Source organism: Camelina sativa, chromosome 11 (genome assembly GCF_030686135.1).
Source record: "Camelina sativa cultivar CO46 ecotype springtype chromosome 11, ASM3068613v1".
Classification (NCBI taxonomy): Eukaryota; Viridiplantae; Streptophyta; class Magnoliopsida; order Brassicales; family Brassicaceae; genus Camelina; species Camelina sativa.
This window is the reverse complement of record NC_141890.1, coordinates 33,664,989-33,689,708: the sequence shown is the minus strand read 5'-3', so window position 1 is coordinate 33,689,708 and position 24,720 is coordinate 33,664,989. Positions and strand designations below refer to the sequence as shown.

The 24,720-nt window shown below is 33.2% G+C and overlaps 1 protein-coding gene, 1 long non-coding RNA gene, 1 other non-coding gene and 1 pseudogene across 5 annotated transcripts; 1 reads left to right on the top strand and 3 right to left on the bottom strand.

The window, feature by feature from the left end:
• Positions 1 to 592: 592 nt before the first annotated feature.
• LOC104724835 (protein S40-2) lies at positions 593 to 1,262 on the bottom strand. The gene has a single exon (XR_015572869.1). It is a non-coding gene; the product is annotated as a protein S40-2 (transcript).
• A 2,615-nt stretch (positions 1,263 to 3,877) lies between these two features.
• LOC104728541 (subtilisin-like protease SBT5.5) lies at positions 3,878 to 8,510 on the bottom strand (annotated as a pseudogene). The gene is made up of 9 exons (XR_015571377.1): positions 8,502 to 8,510; positions 8,177 to 8,367; positions 7,822 to 8,052; positions 7,067 to 7,178; positions 5,950 to 6,517; positions 5,516 to 5,610; positions 5,047 to 5,437; positions 4,758 to 4,971; positions 3,878 to 4,566 (listed from the first exon to the last, which is right to left on the bottom strand). The product of XR_015571377.1 is annotated as a subtilisin-like protease SBT5.5 (transcript).
• A 3,119-nt stretch (positions 8,511 to 11,629) lies between these two features.
• LOC104724834 (subtilisin-like protease SBT5.6) lies at positions 11,630 to 16,780 on the bottom strand. Of its 2 annotated transcripts, XM_087474961.1 has the most exons (10): positions 16,635 to 16,780; positions 16,244 to 16,436; positions 15,926 to 16,144; positions 15,232 to 15,343; positions 13,364 to 13,931; positions 13,179 to 13,273; positions 12,730 to 13,087; positions 12,418 to 12,631; positions 11,745 to 12,313; positions 11,630 to 11,694 (listed from the first exon to the last, which is right to left on the bottom strand). In XM_087474961.1, the coding sequence occupies exons 1-9, from the start codon at positions 16,707 to 16,709 to the stop codon at positions 11,769 to 11,771; spliced, it is 2,379 nt and encodes a 792-aa protein (XP_087331087.1). In that variant the 5' UTR covers positions 16,710 to 16,780; the 3' UTR covers positions 11,630 to 11,694; positions 11,745 to 11,768. The 2 variants fall into 2 exon arrangements, with proteins under 2 accessions (XP_087331087.1, XP_010441687.2); XM_010443385.2 differs by having other exon boundaries at positions 11,630 to 12,313.
• Positions 16,781 to 22,868: 6,088 nt separating this feature from the next.
• Positions 22,869 to 23,906, top strand: LOC147934753 (uncharacterized). Its single transcript, XR_015572287.1, has 5 exons — positions 22,869 to 22,950; positions 23,129 to 23,223; positions 23,375 to 23,497; positions 23,594 to 23,703; positions 23,779 to 23,906. It is a non-coding gene; the product is annotated as an uncharacterized LOC147934753 (long non-coding RNA).
• The last annotated feature ends 814 nt before the right edge of the window (positions 23,907 to 24,720 follow it).

Below are 24,720 nucleotides of genomic sequence, written 5' to 3'. Positions count from 1 at the left end.
AGAAATTATTAATTAGTTTTGACTTCTTAATTAATTAGTCTGCAATTCATTTTGTTTACTAAAGTATTCCTTCTTTTGTTTATTTAGAAAGACCAACTCATAGTAGCTACTGTTGAATGCTGACTACTGCTATTCAACTTTCATTGATATGACTTGATATATAGAACATGCTAGTATATACATTTACGGAAAATTATTTTACAATTAACTACGTTACAATATTTTCTAAAACTACTAATAGACAACTCGTTACAAAACTCGATCGAATTATAAATTTATACAATCGAAACAATATCTACCAATCGATCGAGTTCATCACATGATATGTAAAATATATCTAACACATATGCATTGTCAAACAAATACGAATTAAACATTTTTATTCTTAGGGTTACCTATTTACTTTTGTAAGTGACTAAGTCATGTGTAGTCGACGCCGTTTGTATTATTATTTATTACCAAGTGAGACCATAAGAATATATTTACATCCAGCTCACGTTAGCAAGCAAGTTGCATAATCAAATGGATGCGACCAAAGACAAAATCCATAAGTCAAGAAACCAATTACTTCGCAAGCAAAGTCAAAACCAAATTTAAGTAATTAACCTTGACATTATATTTTAGGTTCTCCTCTTCTCAAGTAACCAAATAATATAATTCAGTAAGATAATAGTACAAAGACATGTCGGGGATTTATCCAATACAAAACCCAAACGGGAAAACAAAAATTCTCCCAACTCTAAGTAAACCGATCAATTAATGGAAAATAAAACAAATTGAACTGGCCGGTTAAGTAAAAATCAAGCTTCTAAAAAACCGGTCATCCTAAGAACGGAGTTCCGGTGACGGCTCAAGTCTCTTCCTTTAAGAGTACAAACCGAAAACGCTACTTGCTCTTTCATTCTTCTTTCGATTATAACGTGTGGAGGAGTCTTGTCATCATCTTCCTCCGCCGTGTCCCATCCCATAAACCGGAAATTATTCGTCGGGATTCTCACCGGAGATGTTTTCTCCACCGTCTCCCGTCGTCTTCTACTCTTCTCGACGTTTCTAGTGTTAGAGAGTTTAGTTTCTTGGATATAGTTTGGGAATACGGTTTGGTCGGAAAATATAATGTCTGATTCTTGATATTCTTCGGACATCATCGTAATATGAAGAAAAAAAAAGAATGTTAAGAGAGATGTTATGATCGATGAAGATGGAGAAGAAAAGATAACAATGAAGTATAATGAAATTTATAGACCGATTGAGACACATATGTTGGAATAGAGAATCTTGTCTTATATACACGTAAGCTCTACGTATAGAAATGTAAATGTACATGTGTTTTTGTTTGAATACGTGTACGTATAAGCAAATCTAGTATTTGAAATGTGATGTCGTCATTAAGATATCTTTGGGTGAATACGTGGTAGCTTCATCTGATTCTTCATCATCACTCAAAATTTCATTGCTGCCGTGTACAATTAATTATTTAGATTTTATTCATTAAGTATAGTTGTGTAATTATGATTTTCATTGTTTACAAAATTTAAAAGAAAAAATAACATAAGTTTACACTTTCTTTTACCATATTTAAATCCTCAAAATGTTACAAGAATGCTTTGATTCATATTAAGTAATTATTACTTAATCATATATAGGCATTTTATTAACAAAAAACTTTAAACTTTTTTTTTGTTAAAAAGATTTTAAAAGATAAAACAACTATTTTGATATTTAATCTATAGTCATTAACTGAATGCACTGTCTATATAAAATTGTTGACTTTACTATAAATTATTGTTTTATAAATATTGCATGAAACTTTTTTTTTCTTTTGGTAATCTGCAGAATATTGCATGAAACTATTCTGTCAACTTTTTTTTTTTCAATTATCAATTGGGAATCTTAATTATTAATGAAGATCTGATCATCTAATTTATTGAGTATCCCCAACCACAAAATAACACAATGATTAGGAAAACGAGAAAATATAGCTAGCTACATGAAGTATTAGAGAATATATGGTCACATATGCTAAATATACTATTGTATACTTAATTACACGAAGTATATGTATTATATGATCACATGCATAAACTACATGATGTTATGCGGTCAATATCATAGACATATAATCCAGTATACCGGTCAACTGACTCCGGCAAGGATCAACGTTGACTTCGGCGTTGACCAACACTAAAAAAATAATATTCTAAATTAAAATAATAAAAAATAATAAATTATTCTACTAAATCATTTATGGGTTTTCATGATCAAAAGACATATTCTATTCAATATCGAAATATTTTTTATATATCCCTAATATATTCATTCTTATAATTAGTTACTTTTTATTTTTCAAACTAAAGTAAATAGTTTAATAAAAATCATTTATAATTATTTTCAAGATATAAAAATTCATTTATAATTATCTTCAAGATATAAAATCATTTAGATATTGAATAGTTAAAAGATATTATATATTACAATATTGAATAGATATAAGATATGAAAAACAAATTTAATTCAATATCTAAATATTTTTTATTTATTTCCTAAATATATCCTAAATGTAAAATAAAGAACCCAAACCTTAAAAAAAAAATTCTAAAAATGAATTTAACATATTGTAATTGTGTAAAAGAGGGTAAAAATGAAAATGTTCATAAGTTAAAAATAAATATTGTGATTTTTTTTTGTTTATATGTTATTTTGAGTATGTAAATTTTAAAGTAAAGAGTGTAAAATTTTGTATAACATTTACCATGCAAAATTTAGAGTAAAGAGTCATATACTCAATATTTTGTATATGATTTTCTAATGAAAGTAGTTGAATTTGATTTTATTGATTTTGTAGTATTTAAATAATCTGATTATATATATATATATATATCTCGAAAATAATCATAAATAGTTTTTATATCTTGAAAATAATTATAAATGATTTTATATCTTGAAAATAATTATAAATGATTTTTTATATCTTGAAAATAATTATAAATGATTTTTATTAAACTATTTACTTTAGCTTGAAAAATAAAAAGTAACTAATTATAAGAATGAATATATTAGAGATATATAAAAAATATTTCGATATTGAATAGAATATTTCTTTTGATCATAAAAACCCATAAATTATTTGGTATAATAATTTATTATTTTTTATTTTAATTTAGAATTTTTTTTGTTAGTGTTGGTCAATGCCGAAGTCAATGTCGGTCTTCGCTGTAATTTGTTGACTGGTGTATTGGTATATATGTCTATGATATTAATCGCATAACATCATATAATTTATGCATATAGTCCTATAATATATATACTTTGTATAGTTGAGTATATAATAATATATTTGACATATATGACTATGTATTCATCAATATTTCAAGTAGCTAGCCATCTTTTTTTCTTACGAAAATACTAGCTGAAATCGGTGTAAAGCCATAAAACACAACCAGAGCGGCGCGTCCGGAGGAAACGCACTACGCGTTTTCAACCTTTTAACGTCACGCGTGTACGCGGTTACACGCTTAAATCCAGTTCTATCCACTCATATCAATCCACGTGTCAGATTACAAGCTTTAGGGTTCTTTAGTGCCACGTTTTTGTTTTTTGTCCAACACAACACAACAGTCCCTTTCTAATGCGGTTGCGTGGCGTCGTTAGTTAACAGACGAATTGTGCGAGGCAAATCGTGCTATACTAACTCATGACCCGAGGTAACACGATATCATCTTGAAGATTGAACATGTTTTTAATTCTTGGAATATTGTAGAACTACATATATGGATGCCTTTGAAACATGTACTTGGATCATCTTTGGCAGGTTTAAAATTTTGTAGCACACAAAAAAAAAAGTACAAATGTATTGAGAAATTAATATGAGAGCTAGATAAATGATCAGAAAATTTATCTCTTTCAATTATCTCAATAATGAATAAAAACCAATAAAATCAACCTTAATTAAAGCCACAAAAAAAAAGAGTCTACACAACTGATTAAAATACCCTAAACAAGCAAATAAAACATGAAGTAATCACACTAATGAAACAGCAATTGGACTCCTCACAACATGATGTCCATCGCTCCAACTAAACCATCCAAACCTATATCGATCCATCCGAGCCTCACCTGTAATCTCGTATGGATTTGTCGTGAAAATGATGTTAAACTGCTTCTTCTGACCAATACGATCGAAGACCAAAACATTTGGTTCAGCCTTAACATTGACACCAAACGGTGGCTGAGCGTTGAAGACATATACGCTTGTTGAATTAGCTGATCGTCCAACACATGTGACCGTCCTCGTAACGGTCACTGTCCCAATGAGGTATGGAATTGAGATTGAAGGGTAGTTTAGGTTATAACCGGGAGGGATTTCACTAGGACACTTGAACGTCGGATCAATATTAGTTAAACCAACCGAGCAGCAATAGAGAAGGTAAGATCCGTATGATGCATCGTAGACTAAACCGGGAGACGCAGCTTTTGTTGGTCTAAAATGTCCTGACCCAAGCGCAAAAGGGTTCGCGGGTGAACCGTCATAGTCTTGGATCGGTTCGTTGTCTTCGTTGGTCATCGAAGCTACAATAAAACAATTCATCAGTACACTGTTTAGTTGTATATTTATCCGGACCAAAATCGTACCAAAAAGTATGATCCAATGACTATTAAACCGACGTTTTCAAACAGAAAATGAATCGAAAACCTGATTGAATACTTATTATAACCATCAGAGTTCGGTTTAGTTATTTTGAACCAGAAAGTTTTGTTACCAGTGGTCATGAGGGCAGATCTTATAGCAGCACTACTCCATGTGGGATGCATGCTTTTGAGAAGGGCAATTACACCAGCAACATGAGGACAAGCCATAGAAGTTCCTGAGTCAAGACTATAATCTGAAACACGTTGGTCTATCGAATCTTTGCTCGCCGAGTCTGCCCCGCTCCACGCGGCCAATATATTCAGTCCCGGCGCGATAATATCCGGCTGTAGAAAACCACAAGTAATGTATTAATGTTATATAAAAAAAAAAATTGAAGTCAAAAGAACAAAAGAGTTTACCTTTAGAATGTTAGCATCTACCCAATTTGGGCCTCTACTAGAGAAACTAGTCATAAAAGGAGCCGGTTTGTATGGGTAAAATGAATCTTTTGGTTGGTTACAGTAAAGTATTGTTTCTGCTGGTTTGATGAAAGCCACCGGTTCATAGTCATTGTAGATGTAATCGAGAATCCTATCGACCGTGGATGAGAAAACCAAAGCAGTCGGTACGAAATGAGACACAACGTCGAACGCATCGTTATTCCGAGAATTTGCTAATATCATACCGACTCCTCCGGCTCGTTTTACCTCAAGACCTTTACCAATCGTTGAACCTGAACCGAAACCTCTCAAACATAATACCACTTTACCTTTTACAAGATCCGGTGAAAGTGTATTCGGTAAACATAGCCTTCACCACACAAAAAAAAAAAAAGAATTAGTTCAAATAAATCTTAAACTTCTTATACTAAAAAGGAAAAAAACTTACGATGCTTCGTTCCTTGAACCCCAGGGAACAACCACGTCAGGAGCATAAACTAGAGGAGCAAAATTGTCCATCTTTACTGTCGTTAATGAGTCCGACTAGAAAATTAAAAACTTCATGTTAACTTCATAGTTTATCAAAAAAAATTAACTAATCGAAATAATAATATAAAGTTATATCAAAACTAGAATAATAATCAATAAATCCGAAACTCTAACGTATAATCCTAGTTAACTCTAAAACTAAACCTCGAAACCCTCAAACTAAACCATAACCCAAAATGCATATATATAAAAATAGTTCCCTATTTACGTACCAAATTTCAGATAGTCATAATTCACATAAGATACAAGTTAACATATAATTGAAGTACATGCTTTATATGTATATGGTTTAAGAATAATAAGTTGTAACATATTTAATGTTGAGTTTATTACCTCGAATTTATAGCCATCACCTAGTTCAAGACCTCCGACGAAAAACCGATCAAGACTACTAGCTCCGACGGTAATAATCCACGGAGCTGGATTCGACAGAGTTTCCCCCGCTGGTCCATAATTTCCTGCACTAGCCGCAACCACAATGTCTCTTTTAACCGCATGTAACGCTCCTATCGCGATTCCATCCTCTAAATACGTTTGCGGCTCAACCGCTCCAATCGAAATACTAATAACATTGACGCCATCAGCAATCGCATCGTCAAACGCAGCCAACATATCTTCATCGAAACAAGTGTTCGTGACGTATTTTTCAGCGTTTGGAATCGTCCAACAAGCTTTGTAAACAGCAAGACGAGCCAATGAGGCACCACCTGAAGCCGTGCCCATTGCAATTCCGCCGAGTGCAGAAACACCCTTTACTCGGCGGCCAACGGCGGTTGAAGCTGTGTGGGAACCATGTCCATCGGCGTCTCGTGGAGACAAGAAGTCGTTGTTAGCTTCGGCATTGAACGGTCCGTAATATCTCTCGTACCCTCTTGCATAGTACCTTGCTCCGATAATTTTCCTGTGATTTAATGACGATAAAATCGAAAATGATGATTAGCATTTGTAATAATAACGCTTTCTAAAATACTCCATTTGATAGTCTAAAAGTTTTAACCGTAGCTGGTTATTTTGTGGGTATCAAACTAAACTAGTGCACATATTAGGAGACTATATTTAATTTTTATGAAAAACTTTTGGTCAAGCGATGAGTTATAAGTTAATTCCTCAGCATATATATCAATTTGTAAGTTTGTTTGATCAATTTTTAGTGATCACATGGCATCTTGAGATTTTTGGTGAAATTGTTCATGTTGAAATCAAAAAAGTTTTTTTTTTGAATTTAATATTAAATTATATTCAAAAGAAAAATAAACGTTTTACAAAGCTTATGTTGGAAAAAACTTTAAACAGTCTGATATAAAATTATTTAGTAGAATCTAGCTGCGAACCAAACTTGGATGGCTTTGTCTTAACCGAACTTGAAATCAAAAAAGTTTTCATTATTAAACTCAAGTAAAATAATGAAGATATTTCTTTATTAATTAAGGAAATAAATAAGTTTTCTTACCGATTACAGTGGGAAGAGTTGAAGGCAAATCCGGTTTGGCAGATTCCTTTCCAAGATTCTGGAATTGGTCCCATTCCTTTGTCATCGAAACTCCTTGATTCTGGCCACACCCCTATTATCTCCCCCCACGGAATAAACAAATTGTCGTTATCCCAGTTATACCAACATAATTAATACTATAACAATATAGAACCAATCTTTTCATTGAAACAAGATCTCATAAATGCAATCCCATTTTATAGTTACGTTTATAAACCAAATATTAACGTCTAAAGTCCAAAGAGATAGAGTGGTTAGTAGTAGTATATATGTTTCCATTCAAAAGAACATTTTGATTATTTCTCAGGTGTACATTAATCTACGTACTATTTAGATATGGAAACCCACCAACAAACTAAATACTTTAAAGATTTTGGTAACCGAGTTTTATCTATTTTGCATGCATGGTTTAAGAGATAACGACAAAGTATGAACTACTTATTCAAAATGGTTAACGAACATAAAATATATATGGAAAATAATGAGAAAATACGGAAATTAAAATATATATATGAAAACCCACCAACAAACTAAAGGATTTTGGTAACCGAATTTATCTATTTTTATAGTTAAGATATAATTGTTAGCAGAAAATATTTGGTGAAAGATATGGAAAATAAACTTCTTAGAAAGCTTTAGTTTCAAAATTTAAAATGAAAATTTATGAAAATAACAATGATCATGAAAAAAATAATCTAATTTGTGGAGAAACTTACCACTATCGATAAGACCAACTATGACCCCATCGCCGTGTTTTGCCTTGTTCAAAAACTTTCTTCCGACACGAAACCGGTCATTCACATCATATTTGTGACGTCGACCATCACCATCACCACGACAATCTTCACCTTCATCCTCCTTTAACCCTACAAATTCCCATGATCTTGTCGTATGGATCTTATACTTTCTTGGATTGCTCTTGAACACCGATACAACTCCTTTGAGTCCTATATAAAAAGAAATATATGAATATAATATCGAGTTTTATATAACAGTATAACACCCTTTTTAGTCATAGCAAAATAGAACCTTTGATTTGGTTTTTTTTTTTTTTTAATAGCGTTTACGTACCTTTGAGTCTAGATGCTTGGTCCGCTGTTAGCTCAGCCGCGAAGCCATTGATGCTATGTTTGTAGCTATACAATAGCGAAGATTTGGCATCTTCTTCGGATTCTTTAACTGATTGAAGATAAGAGTGATGATGAGCTTCAATTTCATGATGCTTTATCACCTTTATGTTCTCCAAAATAAACAATATACACCTACATATTAAAACACCATAAAAAAAAAGTTAATGGAGATGTGATCAGAAGATAAGTTAAGAATAATGAATTTGAATATTTAATAATTTTTTTTTCTTCTATTCCACTTGTACATATGTTAAACATAATATAACTTTTGTCATTTAAAAGCTCTCCAACACTTAAACAGTTTTGTTTTTATATAAAACTTGAAAAAAAAATTCTATTGAAGAGAAACACATCCTAGTTTTATTGTATTGATCAGTAAATTTCTACAAAATTATCAATTGGATTGTAAATTTGTAATTTTTCTAACTATAAGGTTACATATCAGATAAATAAATACTTTTGTGCAAATAATATAAAGAAAATAGCCCCACCAGTGTTGCTGCTTTCAAGCAAAACGCACATATCCCTTAATTTTATTGTTTGTTTTTATGTGTCAGAATTTGGCTACAAGAAATTTCTAAATTCGTTACAAACTTTTTTTTATCATGAATATTATGTATAGAGTCGGAGGAAAAATCTATTGTTGATTTTGGGAAAAACCTTTGTTGTGTTTTGGTTGATCAACTCGAATAATCTGAAAATTTTCTTAAGTTAATTCGGCTCAGCAAGTTACGTTTGAGGCTGTCGCCTTTGAAATACTATGATAGGATGATCTATGTGATTTTTGTTTCCATCTTATGTGTATATATATACTTATATGGTTTCTTTCATGTGTCTCTGATTTGATTTGATAGTTTTAGAACTTTTGATGAATTGAGGGAACTTGATATTTTCTTCATTAAGGGACACAAAGTTCTTTAAACATATTGGTTACTTATTATTTGTAATCTAACATCATTTTAGCAGTTTATTTTATTCTAAATAACAATCCGCACTATATGCAGATTAAAATAATTATTAAATAATTTTACTATAATTTATATATACAAAATCTATAATATTTATCTGTAAAATTATTATTTGAGATCTAAATTTTATTTGTGTAGTATATATTTTTCAGTTTTATTTGAATATATAAAATTCTTTTATAATAATTAAGATTTAACATATAGAAATTGTTATAATTTGAATTTTATATTATCTCACCATATGAATCAAGAGTTCTTAAAATTTTATGAAAATGTGAGTAAGTGATACAATTAAGTTAGAAAGAAAATAAAAGAATTAAATTTTGGGTGTAAGTGATACAATTAAGTTATAAAGAAAATAAAAGAATTAAATTTTGGGTGTCATTTTTAAAAAAATATAATGGTATGTAAATATAAATACTATGAAAAATTGAGGACAAATAAAGAAATCATTTCTCGAGCTTTGTAAGCGCAACAAGTAAGTATTTTTTTTGTTTCTAGAGTAATCTCTCAAGCGTGATTGGAAGATAAACTCTTTTTATGAAGCACTGAATCATACATAAACTAGAGTAAATCAGTTACGTATTATCAAAAAAAAAATCTCCTTTTCATAATGATGATTGCAGTGTTTGAATTTTGGCTTATGATAAGAAAGGTTCATTGTCTCTCAAGATTTACATATAAGAACACTAATGACAAATTAAACAATGTTTAAGATCAAAAAACAAATGTTTTAAATTAAAGAAAACTAAATAATCTATAACTTTTAAAATAACTTTGACAATTAACATAATTCTTATAAACGTTGTATACAATTTAACATAAGTATAGTATTTAAATAACAACAACTAAAATAAACTAAAAATATGTCTATTTACTTTGACATACGTGGATTTGTTATTAAAAAGAATAGATAATTTACAAAAGGAAACAAACAAATAATAATGTAAAAACAACACAAACTATATAAATTTAGATGATTAAATTTGTGAACTACAAAAATACACCACAAAATAAATACACTAATATATCTTCCATAACAAGTAATAGGAGAAAAAACATAGCATGCAATAGAGTTAAGCCAATTATACGATTAAATTTATCCGATTTAAATGTAAATGATTGTAATAACAAATACAACAGAGTTACAAACTATTGTGGGGGTTTTTAGTCCATTTCTATATCTTAGAATTGTGTAAACCATAATTTTTATTATTAATATAATTCCAAAAAATTAAAAATCATATTTTTAACATCAAATATACTTCAAAATGTATAGAATAACATCCCCAGAGTTATCTTAAAATACTCGCTTAGAAAAAATTTCAACTTCATAATAGTAACTATATGAGGCACAAAAGTAAATGGGAGATTATTTAATAACAGTTCGATTCGATGTATGTACGGTTTGATTCAGTTGGACTTTAATTTAATTCTAGTTCAATTTAAGTTCAAAAAATGGAAAAGTATCATTAAACATATTTGTTTTGGATAAATAATTGTAATACACTTTTTCAAGGCTGCAGTTCAACCCTTCATTGAAGAGCTCCCTGCAAACCAAAGAGAAAAACAGAAAAGTTAATGTAAATCTGATCAATGCAAAAACATAAAATACAGAATAGACAAAGATTTTCATCGTTAACCTTAAAAATTAATCATATCAAACATTTAATAAGTGTACCAATTTTTGAGAGCTCTGCCATGATTTTATTGTGTATTATTCACGAAACGTGAAAAACTCAAAGGCCATATATTTTAATAGAGCCTCGATTCCAAAATAATAATGTCTCTAAGATTCTAAAATCTAATTCTTGTTGTTCATCCTGAATCCAATCCAAATCATAAATAAAACTTTCAAATATCGATAAATACCAAAAACTTTAAATAAACATGATTTACATAAACATCATCGGTTTGTATGACATGAAAAGATGATTTATTGAATATGTACTAAATTTTCTTTATTTTTAGTCCTAGTTTTTAATTTAAATCATAATTCGTTAGTACATGAGAAGATGATGAATAATCTGAATATGTAATATATTTTCTTTATTTAGTCTTAATTTTTAATTTAATTCATAATTAATAATTCGTTTTTTGTGTTTTTTTTTAAATAATTCATAATTCTACGTACTAAACTAAAAGCACTATGTTAATACATTTGAGCTTAGTATATCAACTATAAACCCAAAAATTAAAAGTCTAAAATGAATTTTAGTTATGAGGAACTTTTTTCTTGTATCACTTATGAAATTTTGTCAAGAGACCACACCGTGTTTCGCATCACATAATTTTTGGCATATATAAATATTTTTATTTTAGTTTGTTAATATTACAAGTAACCAAGTGGTTAAGCTTCTTGTTTAACTCGTGATCAGTAACAACGATACGTGGTTTCTTCTTCTACCAGCTTCACAAGTAACAACGATGACAATGCTTCTTTGATTTATTAAACAAATGGAGTCTATAGAGTGATTAGAAATAAGAGTTTCTATTTCTTTCACTTTTGACCGCTATAAAATCCAAACCAACTAAAAATACCACCACCAAATAAGCAAACAACAATCAAGCTAAGGAAACAGCAATTGGACTCCTCACAACATGGTCCCTATCTGCCCAACTAAACCATCCAAATTGGTATTGACCCTTTTCAGTCGCATTCAACACCTGGTCCGTCCGTGGTTTAATCACGATCTTAAACCGCTGCTTCTGACCAATCCGGTCAAAGACCAACACATTCGGTATAGCCTCAACCGAAACACCTGATGGCGGGTTAGCGTTGAATACGTATGTGCTTGTTGAGTTACCAATTCCAACATTTGTAACCGTTCTTTTAACGGTCACTGTCCTGTTTAGATTCGGGATCGCGATCGATGGGTAGTTGAGATTGTAACCGGGTGGGATTTTACTAGGACATTTGAATGTCGGGTCAATATCGGTGAAATTAACCGAGCAGCCATAGAGAAGGTAAGCTCGGTATGATGCATCGTAGACTAAACCAGGATTCGCAGCTTTGGTTGGTCTGAAATGTCCTGACCCAAGTGCAAATGGGTTTGCAGGTAAACCATTAGTGTCTTGGATTGGTTTCTTCTCGTCGTTAGTCATCCAAGCTAACAAAACAAATACACAAATTTAAATAAATCCGAATACAAATTAAAAGATTTTGGTTTAACTTAACCGAACGAATGAAATAACCATGAATATTTTTGTTTACCAGTGGTCATAAGAGCAGATCTTATAGCAGCACTGCTCCATTTGGGATGAATGGCTTTGAGAAGAGCAATTGCACCAGAAACATGAGGACAAGACATTGAAGTCCCTGTGTAAATATTAAAATCTGCAACTCTTTGATCTATTGACACTTTGCTTGGTGAATCTGCTCCACTCCATGCAGCCAGTATGTTCAGTCCAGGTGCAGTAATATCCGGCTGTTAAAACCGCAAAAAAGAATTATCAAACCGGTTAATATCAGTTATGAGACATTTCGGTTTTGTTTGAATTTAACAAAACATACAAAGAAGTTTACCTTTAAAATGTTGGGATCTACCACGTTTGGACCACGGCTAGAAAAACCGGTCATCAAAGGAGCTGCTGTGTATTTGTAAACCGTTTTCCCCGGTTTAATAAAAGCCATCGGGTTTTTATCGGTTTTGATATAGTCTAGAATTTTCTCGACCACGGTTGGGGTAACAGCGGCAGTCGCAACAAAGTGAGAATCCGACGGAATTTCATTACCGTTAGCCGGGGCATTTCCAAGAATCATACCGGCTCCTCCGGCTCGTTTTACCTCTATACCTTTACCGATTCTTGGACCGGCTCCTCTTAAACATAATACCACTTTACCAGCCACAAGCTCCGGTTTTAGTGAATTCGGTAGACATTGCCTGCACACAAAAAAAAAAGAGATCGTTAAGTCAAATATATAATTAAATAAGATCAACGATCGAAATTAATAAGAGAGCGAGCAGATCTTACGATGAATCGTTCAGTGCAATGCCGGGAACAACCACGTTAGCAGCGTAAACAAGAGGCGCAAATTTGTCCATTTTAAATGCCGTTATCGACTCCGTCTACATAACAAAAAATAAACTATATATTATACAAAAATGTAACACATAATTGTCTCTTTTTTTTTAAGTATTTAGTTGTTGTCTAATTACCTTGACTGTGTAGCCATTACCAAGAGCAAGGCCGCCAACAAAAGCCCGATCAAGAGTACTAGCTCCAACGGTGATAATCCACGGTGCCGGATTCGACAAAGTCCCAGCCTTTGGCCCTGAGTTCCCAGCGCTAGCCGCAACCACAATATTCCTTTTAATGGCATGCAACGCTCCAATCGCAATTCCGTCTTGTTGAAACGGCAAAGGATCGGTCGTTCCGATCGAAATGCTGATTACGTGAACACCATCAGCGATCGCGTCATCGATCGCGGCAAGCATGTCTTCTTGTAAACAGACATTTCCACCAACTTTTTCCTCGTTGGGCTTGGCCCAACAAGCTTTGTAAACAGCTAGACGAGATAACGGTGCACCGCCCGAGGCCGAGCCCATTGCAAAACCGCCGAGTGCTGATGCACCGTAGACCCGACGACCAACGGCAGTAGAGGCTGTATGGGATCCATGTCCGTCGGGATCGCGTGGTGACAAGAAGTCTTTGTTTGCTGTAACGTTGAACGCTCCGAAATACTTTTCGTATCCTTTCACGTAATACCTCGCTCCAATAATTTTCCTGTAATTAGTGGAAAAAATATATTTTTTTAGCTTGCAAAATTAGTAATTATTTGAACAATTAAGAAATCACAATAATAAGTTGGAAACGTGATTTATTTTCTACAGGATACTAAGTGTTTTATAAAATTTAATTCTTTATTCAAGTCTTTAAACATTTGAGATGCCTCCAACAAAAATATATAGACACATAAACTCGGGCACACACTGATATTACAAACATAAGAATTGATGATAAAACAAACAAGGGTGAGAAGTCACGGGTGTACAATATTATCTAGAAAGAAGCAAATAAGTTTTTGTCCCTTACACATAATACCAAAGCTTGCATATAACAATCAATTATCAAAGTTTCGGTTTCATGCACATAAAATAGCCAGTATATAAATATCTGTTTTTTCAAATCAGTTTTATTTGTATGGTTTTGATGGCAGGCTTACATAAGTGAACAGTTACAGGGTCTGCCAGGGAAAATAATTCATTGTATATAAATAGTTTTATATTACTAACAGAGAATAGAATAATAATTAAAGGTGGCTCTCGTGAATGATGATGATACGCAAGCTTAAAAGTTGGTGATCAATTATCGCAACCGAACAAAACATTGAGACTGTGACCTAATGTTTCGGACAGTGGAACTCAAAACTATACTCGTATGTGGGAAATGTTTGCTAAATCTTGAAAAAAAAAAATCTATGTTATACTAAAATAGTATGAGTTTCTACTAAAATTAAAGTCGTGAAATAATTTTCAGAATTCTGTCATTGTAGCAGTCAAAAGCTTAGGTTTTTATTCTACATAATTATACAATTGTTTACTATATATGTAAAGGGATTCATTTAATGATCAATATAGAACAACATATCACATCATCATATATAAAAAGAAGATTCTTGCAGCAAGCATGAGGTTCTTTGGATCTTTGCTAAAGAACCAATTGGTGATATGGACGTATAGTTTACTTTAAATCTATTTTCGACCTATAATTCATACATACATGTTCTAGTTATGGTGTGTATGTGTTTTTTCGTGGTTTTTGGCTAAAATTTGTAATTTTCTGGTTTTATATATTTGGCTTTTCTAGATTTAAAATATATGAATAATTGATTTAAATTATAGAATTGAAGATATGCAGATGCCAACATCCTCTATATCAAAAGAATCTCTACCTATTTGTTTGATAATCAAAACATAGAAATTATAGATATGCAGCTAAAAACTCAACATGTTTAGTAAAATAAATGAAGATTTACTAAGATGATTTTCTAAGAGAAAAAAAAAACAGGAAAAATATCTCTTACCGGTTACAGTGAGAAGAGTTAAAGGCAACTCCGGTTTGGCAGATTCCTTTCCATGACTTTGGAATAGGTCCCATTCCTTTGTCACTGAAACTCCTTGATTCTGGCCACACACCTTTTTTTATTTCCCCAAAAAAAAAAAAAAAACAAAATCATTCTCTCAATAATGATGGATTAATATAATAATGAGATGCAACTAACGATTCTAAAAATATAAATTACAAAAATTTCCTTGAATCTTGAATTCTTGACCGTAACGCAACTCTTTTTCTCTAGTCACGTAATAATTCAACTATCAACGTTGGAGTTAGGTCCATTTAAGTTTCGGTGTACGTTCTCATCAAAAGAAACAGTGATTATTCTCAGAATCCAAATCAATCATATTTTTTAATTCTGAAAACTAATCTTATGGCTCTTATCGCGGCGCTTATATGTGAACTATGTGCGTGAGGAAGTAGAAGACAAAGGATAATACAAAAAGTAAGGAAAACACAAACGTTCACATGAATAACCACAATTTTATTCTTTCCACTCATGTTATCCAAATAAACCATGATGAACTTAACTATAATTTTTAGTTTTGCACTTACCCCAAAAATTAATAAATCAGTTAATGAAAATCTATTTTCTCACTTTATAACAAACAGAAAACAATCATATTCTAAATAAATTAGTAGCTAGAGACAGCTTAACTTACCACTGTCGAGAACACCGACGATGATACCATCACCATGTTTGGCCTTCCTTAAAAACTTTCTCCCGACACGAAACCGATCATCTACATCGTTTTTTAGAGGTCGTGCATCAATGTCATCGGTTTCCTCCTCCTCCAATCCTACAAACTCCCATGACCGTGTAGTATGTGCTTCATATTTTCTTGGATGGCTCTTGAATACCGAAACAACCTCTGCCAATTCTGTTGACAAAAAACAAAAAAAAACAGAATTGGGTTTTAGTACTCTTTTTTAGCCGTAACAAAATATCAGACGGGTTTTATTTTTATTTATTTACTTACTTTCTAGTTTAGAGGCTTCGTCCGGGGTTAGCTCAGCCGCGAAGCCATTGATGCTATGTTTGTAGCTATACAAGAGCGATGCTCTAGCCTCTTCTTCGGATTCTTTAACAGAGTGAAGATAAGAATGATGATGTTCTTCTATTTCATGTAAGGCTTTATCACCTTTATGTTCTCCAAAATAGACTATATACACCTACCGAAAAAAAAGATGTCATGAAAATGTGAGGATTGACTAAGAATTATGACCCCATATGGTAACAAATCAATGCATAGCTTTTTTTGTTTTTGGTATGAAAATCAAGGCATAGTTGGAATTGAGAATCAGTGAACATTAAAGTGTAGAGATGATTATTCTGAATCTGAAAAGAAAAAAAATAATAATAATAGGAACCTGTTTTTTTTCGGCACATGAGGCTAAGAGGGGGATGAGAAAGAGGAGAGGGAAGATACAAGTTAGCTTGTTCATGGCCTTGATGGAATGTTATAGCCCTAATGCTCTCTTGGGTTTGATGGGCTGGCTATTTATAATAGAGAAAGAGCAACAAATTCAAACCCTTTTAAGAAAGTTAAATAAAGAAAAACAAAAACACAAAATTATAGGAAAAGACTATCCTTAACTAATCGTGGTGATCTAATGGTTGAAGATTGAAGATTCGTTATATTAGTCGAAGTCAACGATGACTGGATGAGTCTTACCCTTTATGGCTCTATACAATGCCTTATAAAGATTTAGATAACCTTATATAACATGCCTTAATTATAAAGATTTACAATACCTTATATAACATACCTTAATAAAGATTTGCAATATACATATTTAATAAAAATTTATAAACCTTTAAAATTATATAACATACCTTATAAATACTTGCAATATGCCAATACCCTATAGATAATATATCCCTATATATTAATAGGGGAATCATTCTGAAGAAAAAGATGATAAGGGATATATTCAAAACATGATTTTGGAGGATTTTGGATTTTGTTTAAAATCACATGTTATTCAACTTAGAATTTTAAAATCTCTTTCTAAATCTCCTGTTATTGAAAATGAGATTTTTATAAAATCAATTTTTTAAAATCATATGAAATCAACTGTTATTGAAAACATAACTTTATATATTTTTTTAAAACTCATAACAATGATTTTGGGAGATTTTGGATACTTTTTACACTATAAATCCAACTTATAAAATCACACCTCTAGAGATGATATTTAAGATATTTGTTTTACAAAAAAAGAACCATTGTAGCGGACGTAAAAAAAAGCTTTTCCAAAGAAAGAAAAATCTGAAAACAAATAAAACATAAGAAAATTACGAGTCTTTCAATCCATTCACATACATGTTCTTCTCCTTCCTCCTCTCTTTCTCAGAAAGTATGACTGAAATTTTTTTTTTTCACTTTTTTCCTTTCTCCTCTAACTTTTTTTCTCTTTCTTCTCGCAAAGAATCTTAGTTTTCATTTTTTAGATTCTGTTTTTCTTTGTTATATATATAAAAGTCTCGATTTTTCCATCTAGATGCAAGAGATTGGTAATAGAGGAGATAAACTATATTGGATCTTTTTGAATCTCATCAAATCCTTTTTTTTCTAAAGTCTTTTAAAATCACCCAGCAAAATCCCTTTGAATCTCATAAACTCACAAAACAAAATATTTAACAATTACACAAAATATCATAAAAACTCTCATTAAATCACTCAAAATCCTAAAGTTCCTAAATCCCATAAAATCCTCTAAAATCATGGTTTCAATACACCTCCGATGTGTCATCCTTACAAAGCTCCATACACTTTTTAATAAAACACCTTTAAATTTTCTTAACTTATGTTTTAAAACTTATTATGAAACAGATGGAGTAGTACACTATTCGATTACTGCTATAATAAAAAAAACAAGAAACTACATATGTTTTCAATGGTGTTCATAAGAAACTATTATACTTCTTCTGTTTCACAAAAATGTTATTCTAAAATTTTATTGTTGTTTCACAAAGAATGTCTTTTTCTATTTTGTATGTACTTTTTACACTAAATTTCTTAGGTTTATCACTAATTTAAAGCTAATTAAACCATTACTTACTTATTAAATAGTGACATATATGTATAATTTAATATTTTTTTAATTTTTGTAAAATATGTCAAAATAACAGTCTTTGTAAAATAGAGAGAGTACTTTTATATTAGTGTTGATTTTTTTTTTTGGTAGTGAGATTAGTACAATGCCAGAGATAGTGATGATGTTATAATTATTTTAAGATCTTCTTCTTGTTAAGTATTAAACTATTTTACTTGTCTATCTTAATACTCCATCTGTCTCTTATAGGTTGATCTTTAAGATTATTCACATATATTAAGATAGAAAATTATATGATTAATTTATTATTTATTATTCTGATGGTTTACTTATCTTTATTTATGATCATCTCATGTATGTTTGATGATTCATTTTTCTGACACTTTTTGTTTTTGAACAAAACAATACTTAATTAAATTAGAGTTCAGTACATATAGCCACAAGGGCCTCTTTCTCAAGTGAATCTGCTTGTCGATTGTGATTGCGCAATACATAAGAAAAGGAGCAGAAATCAAGATGAGAAACTAGGGTTTGGGTATCATATAGAATCCAGTAAAGTTCCTTTGGAAGAATCTTCCTATTTAGAGCTTTGACTAACAGTTGTGAGTCTGAAGCGAAGTGGAGTCGAGTGAAGCTTGATTCAATTGCAACTCCCAAAGCTGTGAGAGTTGCTAAAATTTTGGCCATCGACGTTGATCGGACATGGGAAGCATTCGAGGAGCCACGAAGAAGGATTTTATCGGATGGATCCTTGATGACCCATTCATAACCCGCTTTCTCATTCACTTTCCAAGCAGCGTCTGTATAGCATTTCTGATACAAGGTTTGGTGTGGGACAGATCTTGGCGGTTTTGGGATAAGTTTGGTCGGAGGTTGTGTCGATTGCGCTTCATGCCACTCCTTAGATCTACAGATGGCTAAAAGCAGGGCTTCTTCTGCCTGATTTTGTTCTTTATTGAAGATCAATCTATTCCGAGCTGTCCAAATTGTTCAAAAGATCCAAGTGGCTAAAAGTCCTTTTTCGATTCTCGTAGGCGGGAGACACGTGAGTTTAACTATGGTGCTTATGCCTTTCTCCATGGATTGGATTGTTTCAGGGTGCATTGATTCCTTGAAAAGAGCCAATTTCCAAATTAGTGAGGCAAATGAGAATTGGAAAGAGAGGTGTACCTCAGTTTTGGTCTCTCCACAGTGTGGGCAATTGACATTCTCATTGGTATGCCTGGTCATCAGGTTCTTGTCCACTGGTAATGCATGTTGGGCTGCTTTCCATAGGAGAAGCTTCGTTTTAGGTGAGCTTCTGAGATTTCAAATATTGGCTTTCCAATTAAACGAGTCATCACTTCTGGTTTGTGGATCGGTTGACTTCATCTTGGGATCAAAAGATTTAGCTTTAAGTGCTTCATAATATCCAAATTTTGTAGAGTATACCCCATTTGTTGTTGGAAGCCACATCCATGAATCTGAACCACCTTGTTTGCTTGGTCTCAACTTTAAGATGTCATCTTCATGATGTGGGAAAGTTTGTTGGATGAGTGGCAAATTCTATTCCCGGGAGTATGGTAATATGAGGTCAGACACAGTGAAAGATTTGTTTGCTTCAGTTGGTGGACAATATGGTGTAATAGGCTTTGTCAGAGAAAACCAAGGTAGTCTCCAAATAGGTATTGACTCCCTGTTGCCAATTACTTTCCCATGATTGGTCTTAAGTAAATCTCTTCCAATGTAGATGTTTCTCCATCCATATGATGTATTCTTTAGAACGTTACACTCAAGAAAGGAGGAAGAATTACAATATTTGCCTAAGAGGACCTTTGCAAGGAGGCATGATGAATGGGAGAGGATGCGCCAGCTAATCTCTGCCAGCAAGGCGTTTTTGAAGGCTTGGATATCCTTGAAACCCAATCCCCTTTCTTTAAACGATTTGATCATTTTGTCCCAAGAGATCCAACACATTTTTCTTTTGTTCGGTTTCTCGTCCCACTAGATATGGATTAAGGCAGATTGGATATGGCTGCACAAGGAGTTGGGGAGTTTAAAACAACACATCGTATATGAAGGCATAGCCAACAAGACTGCTTTGAGGAGTGTCATTTTCCCAAACAAGGACAAGAATCTTGAGGACCAGATTTAAGCTCACTGCTTAATTCTGTCAACTATTAAGCTGAAAAGGTCCTTCTTCTTCCTGCCTAAGAGCTCAGGTAAACCAAAATATTTCCCTTGTCCTCATACCTTGCAGATACCTAGCTCTTTTTTTTTTTTTTACTATTTCTCTTGTTTTATTTCTTGTTTTGACTAAGAAAGTGACAGAGGACTTCTCTTGATTAATCTTTTGACCCGAATATGCCTCATATATTTGTAGGATTTGCTTTAATTGGTTGCAACTGCTCTGATCAGATTTGCAGAAGAACATGGTGTCGTCTGCAAATAGAAGATGATTCACTCGTGGACTTCCTTTTGCTACCCTGATTCTTGTTAATTTTCCTTGAGTTTGAGCTTTGTTGCATAATCCTGACAGGACCTCATTGCAAATAATAAAGATATAAGGCGAGAGGGGGTCGCTTTATTTGATGCCTCTTTACGGTTTAACTAGCCCTCTTGCTTGGTCGTTCAAAAGGTAAAAGTAGGAAACCGTAATAATACATTGCATGATCCAAGTGACTCACTGCTGGTGGAAACCCAATCTATCTAGGGTTGTCCTTATAAAATCTCATTCTATTTTGTCGTATGTCTTACTCATGTCAATTTTCACTGCCATGAACCACCTCTCTCTAGCATCAGAATTTTTCAGGTAATGCAGGGTTTCATGTGTGATCATAACGTTATATGTGATTGCTCTGCCAGGAACAAAAGTTGATTTATTTTAGGAAATACATGTTTGCAATATCGGTTGTAGTCTCTTTAATAGCAGTGTGGCAAAGATTTTATAATAAATGAGCATAGTGCTATAGGTATGTAGTCAGAAACTCTTTTGAGGCTTGTTATCTTTGGGATCAATCTAACATGGGTGTTACTGATTTTCAGGGGCAAGGATCCAATAATGAAGAAAGATTGGACTTTTGAGATCACCTTATCTCCCATTGTGTCCCAATTATTTTGGAAAAAAAACTCGCAGAGAACCTGTCAGGGCCATGGAATTTGTTAGTGTGAATTGCAAATCATGCTTGTTTGATCTCATCCTGAGATGGTATTTTGATTAAAGCTTCATTCATTTCTGCAGTCACATGTGGTGTAATGCCTCATGTACTATATTGAGCCTGGAGCAATCAATTGAGCTGAACATATCTTGGTAATGGCTTGCAATTGTAGCCACAATCTCATTTTCCTCATAGACAGCTATTCCTGGTTCTGGTTCTAACACATATATGTTTTTTTATGGATCTTCTTCCTTTTGTAGCAGCATGGAAGTATCATGTGCCAACCAAAGTTGTTGGCTTCTCTATCTCCAGAACTCTTTTTTTTTTTTATATGCGCCCAATAGTCTATGGTTCAAGGAATCATTATCTTCTTGCAAGCAAGTATTATCTGTCATAGCTTCCTTAAGCTGATCTCTCAGGTCGTTAATGCATCTCTGACTATTGGTTTGTTGTTCTCTAGTCCAGGCAATGATAGCAGAGTGACAAACTTGAAATTGTTTCTACACATCAGCATTGGGACAACAGGTTCAAGCTTTTATGATAATCTTTTTGACCTCTAGATTTTGTCTTAGCCGCCTGTCATATCTAAACAAGCCTCCTTTTTTCTTTTTAACAGAATCAAAGGAGGATACTAGGGGACGATGATCAAAACCTTGAAACCGCAGGTACTCGCTACATTTTGAAGGGTAAACAATAGTCCATTTACTATTTGCCATAGTCCTGTCAAGTCTGCATCTGACGAGATATGTATATCTCTTTCCTCTCCATGATAAAAAAAAATTCCTCTATGTTGAAGATCATACAAGCACAGGTGGACATGAGGGATCTCAATTCATAGGAAGATCCTTCTGGTCTGGAAGTGCCTCCGAATTTCTCATTATTATTGATAATATCATTAAAATCTCATGTGAGAAACGAAGGCGTCGATCTAGAATCCATTTGTGTTGTAAGATTTTCCCACACTGCAACCCTTTTGGATCTATTAGGTTCACCATACATAAAGGTTGAGTAAAAATACCTTCCTTTGGCTTTTGTTCTGGTATCTGTAATACTTTGGCAAGAGCTTAGTATCTCAACTTCAATATTTTGTTTTCAGAAAAGCGCTAGGCTACCCGTCCCTGGAGAGAGGGGGAACCAGGTGGTGAGAGGGGTAATCTATCCAATGGAGCAATTAGAGGACAATATCTGAATGGTTTTTTTGTCTCCTTGAGTAAAATAAGGTCAGGAAATACTTTCTTCTTTATGTCTTTCAGCCTCTGGACTGTCATGGGGTTCCCCAACCCACAACAGTTCCAGCTCACAAACCTTAGAAAAAGTAGTTTGCGGATTCTGAAAATCCACCCTGTCTTTTCTTTGAGGACGGTGTTATAGTTATCTTAGGGTTTGACGAGTTTTGGCTCTTTGATTTAGCAGGGTTTGATGCGGAAGCATCCCCCAATTGAGAGGATGGATCACTTAGGGTTCTGCCTTTACTTGTTCCGGATTTTGAGGTAGGTTGCTTTTGGTTCTGCTTTGCGCCATTAATCTTCTTTGGAGAGTTCTATATGAGGTTCCTCTTTTGGCTCTTGACTCCATTAAGTTTGAGGGGAGTTTTTGTTGGTGGTTTTGCTAGTGGAGGTCTTCCCCTTCCTCTTCTGGTGATAATTTCAGTTTATTTTGCTTGTGAAGGATCCTCTAGAAGTGGCTTATTTCCTAACTCTGAGGCTTGATCCCCTGGGGAACAATTTGGTGGGGAAGCATTTTGGACAAAGGAGACCGTAGAGGTGATAATTCTATTAGTCGTAGTACTCATAAGTTGTCTAGATTCGCCTTGGATAACTCTTTGTCGTCTGGATGCACTCTTAGTTGGGTTGACAACAGAACAATAATGGACAGTTACTTCTCTTAGCTCACCTAGTAATTGGTCTTTTGTAGTTATAACAGGTGGGTGAGATCCCCCATTGAGTGGTAGGATAGGTAGCGGATTTATAGGAGGAGGAGGACGAGGAGTTTGGGAATCTGGATTTGATGAATCTCTCTCCAGTGGAGGTCTTCTTGGTCTGTAGGAGACCACCAAGTTCTTTACCAATTGTTTTTATATCTAGGTACTCTCTAAGTTCTTTACCAATAGTTTTTAACATGTCAAGTTTCCAGTAATGCTTGGGAAGACCTTGGAGCTCTATCTAGAAGGGAATCATGGATGGGAAGGAGTCATAGATAATGGGCTCCCACTTCTGCAGGATGGCCATCCACTGGTCATAATGGTATGGCTTGTTATCTTGCACTTTTTGCATATCTTCTTCAAACTCGAAGCTAAACTGAAAACATTCTCTGCCTAGATCTGCTCCAATGGCTTATTCTCTAGATTCCATCTGTTGGAGAGAAAATGGAATAAAGACTAGAGTCTTTGGACCGAAGGGTTTGTGAGGCATCCAAAAGGGATAAGGAGTTTGCTTGAATCAGTTCAGGAGCTCAGATTCGCTTTCTGGGGGTGGATAGTAACCTCTTTCAAGACTCCTTTATGATGGTATGGGATAAACAGGTGGGGGAGAGGAATTCTTAGGTGTTGTAGAGTTTAGCAGGGGAAGGATTTTTCCAGGTTGGGTTTGGTTCAAAACGCTTCACAGGGTTAAAAGTTGGTAGGGTTACAAAATGTTAAAGAAAGAAGACTTACAGATACGCAAGACGGTGAGATTACTACACTGCCATAGATAATAATGATGTTATATTTACTTTAAGATCTCCTTCTTGTAAAGTATTAAACTATTTTACTCGTCTGTCTTAATACTCCATTTGACTCTTATAGTTTAATGTTTAGGATTATTCATACATGTTAATACAGAAAATTCTATGATTAATTTATTATTTATTTGTTCTGATGGTTTATTTTTCTTTATTTATGATCATCTCATGTATGTATGTGTGATGATTCACTTTTCTTGTAAAAAAAACTAAAATCATATTTTTAAAATATACTTTTTTTACTTTTTTTCTAGTGAAAAATTAACAATACAAAATAAAAATAGAGTTATTGGAACGTTTCAGTTTCTTTGCCCAAAAGTACTACCCCTGGGACAAATATCCGGGATCTGCGGATATCTGTTATCCGATCCTAGATCGGATCCAAAAAAACAGATATCTGGGTGGTCTAGATCCGGATTTAGATAGTATATTTTCGGATCTGGCCGGATACGGATCTGAATCCGGATAGTGAAGAAATCTTGGATCGGATATCCGGGATCCACCAACAATACATGTTAATGGATCTATTAGTTAAAGGG

Coding starts and splice junctions, on each gene's coding strand:
- LOC104724834 (XM_010443385.2), bottom strand. CDS start 16,709: ATGAACAAGCTAACTTGTATCTTCCCTCTCCTCTTTCTCATCCCCCTC. Junction 15,344..15,925: donor CGTCGGTGTTCTCGACAGTG/GTAAGTTAAGCT, acceptor AAATAAAAAAAG/GTGTGTGGCCAGAATCAAGG. Junction 13,274..13,363: donor GTAATGGCTACACAGTCAAG/GTAATTAGACAA, acceptor TTTGTTATGTAG/ACGGAGTCGATAACGGCATT.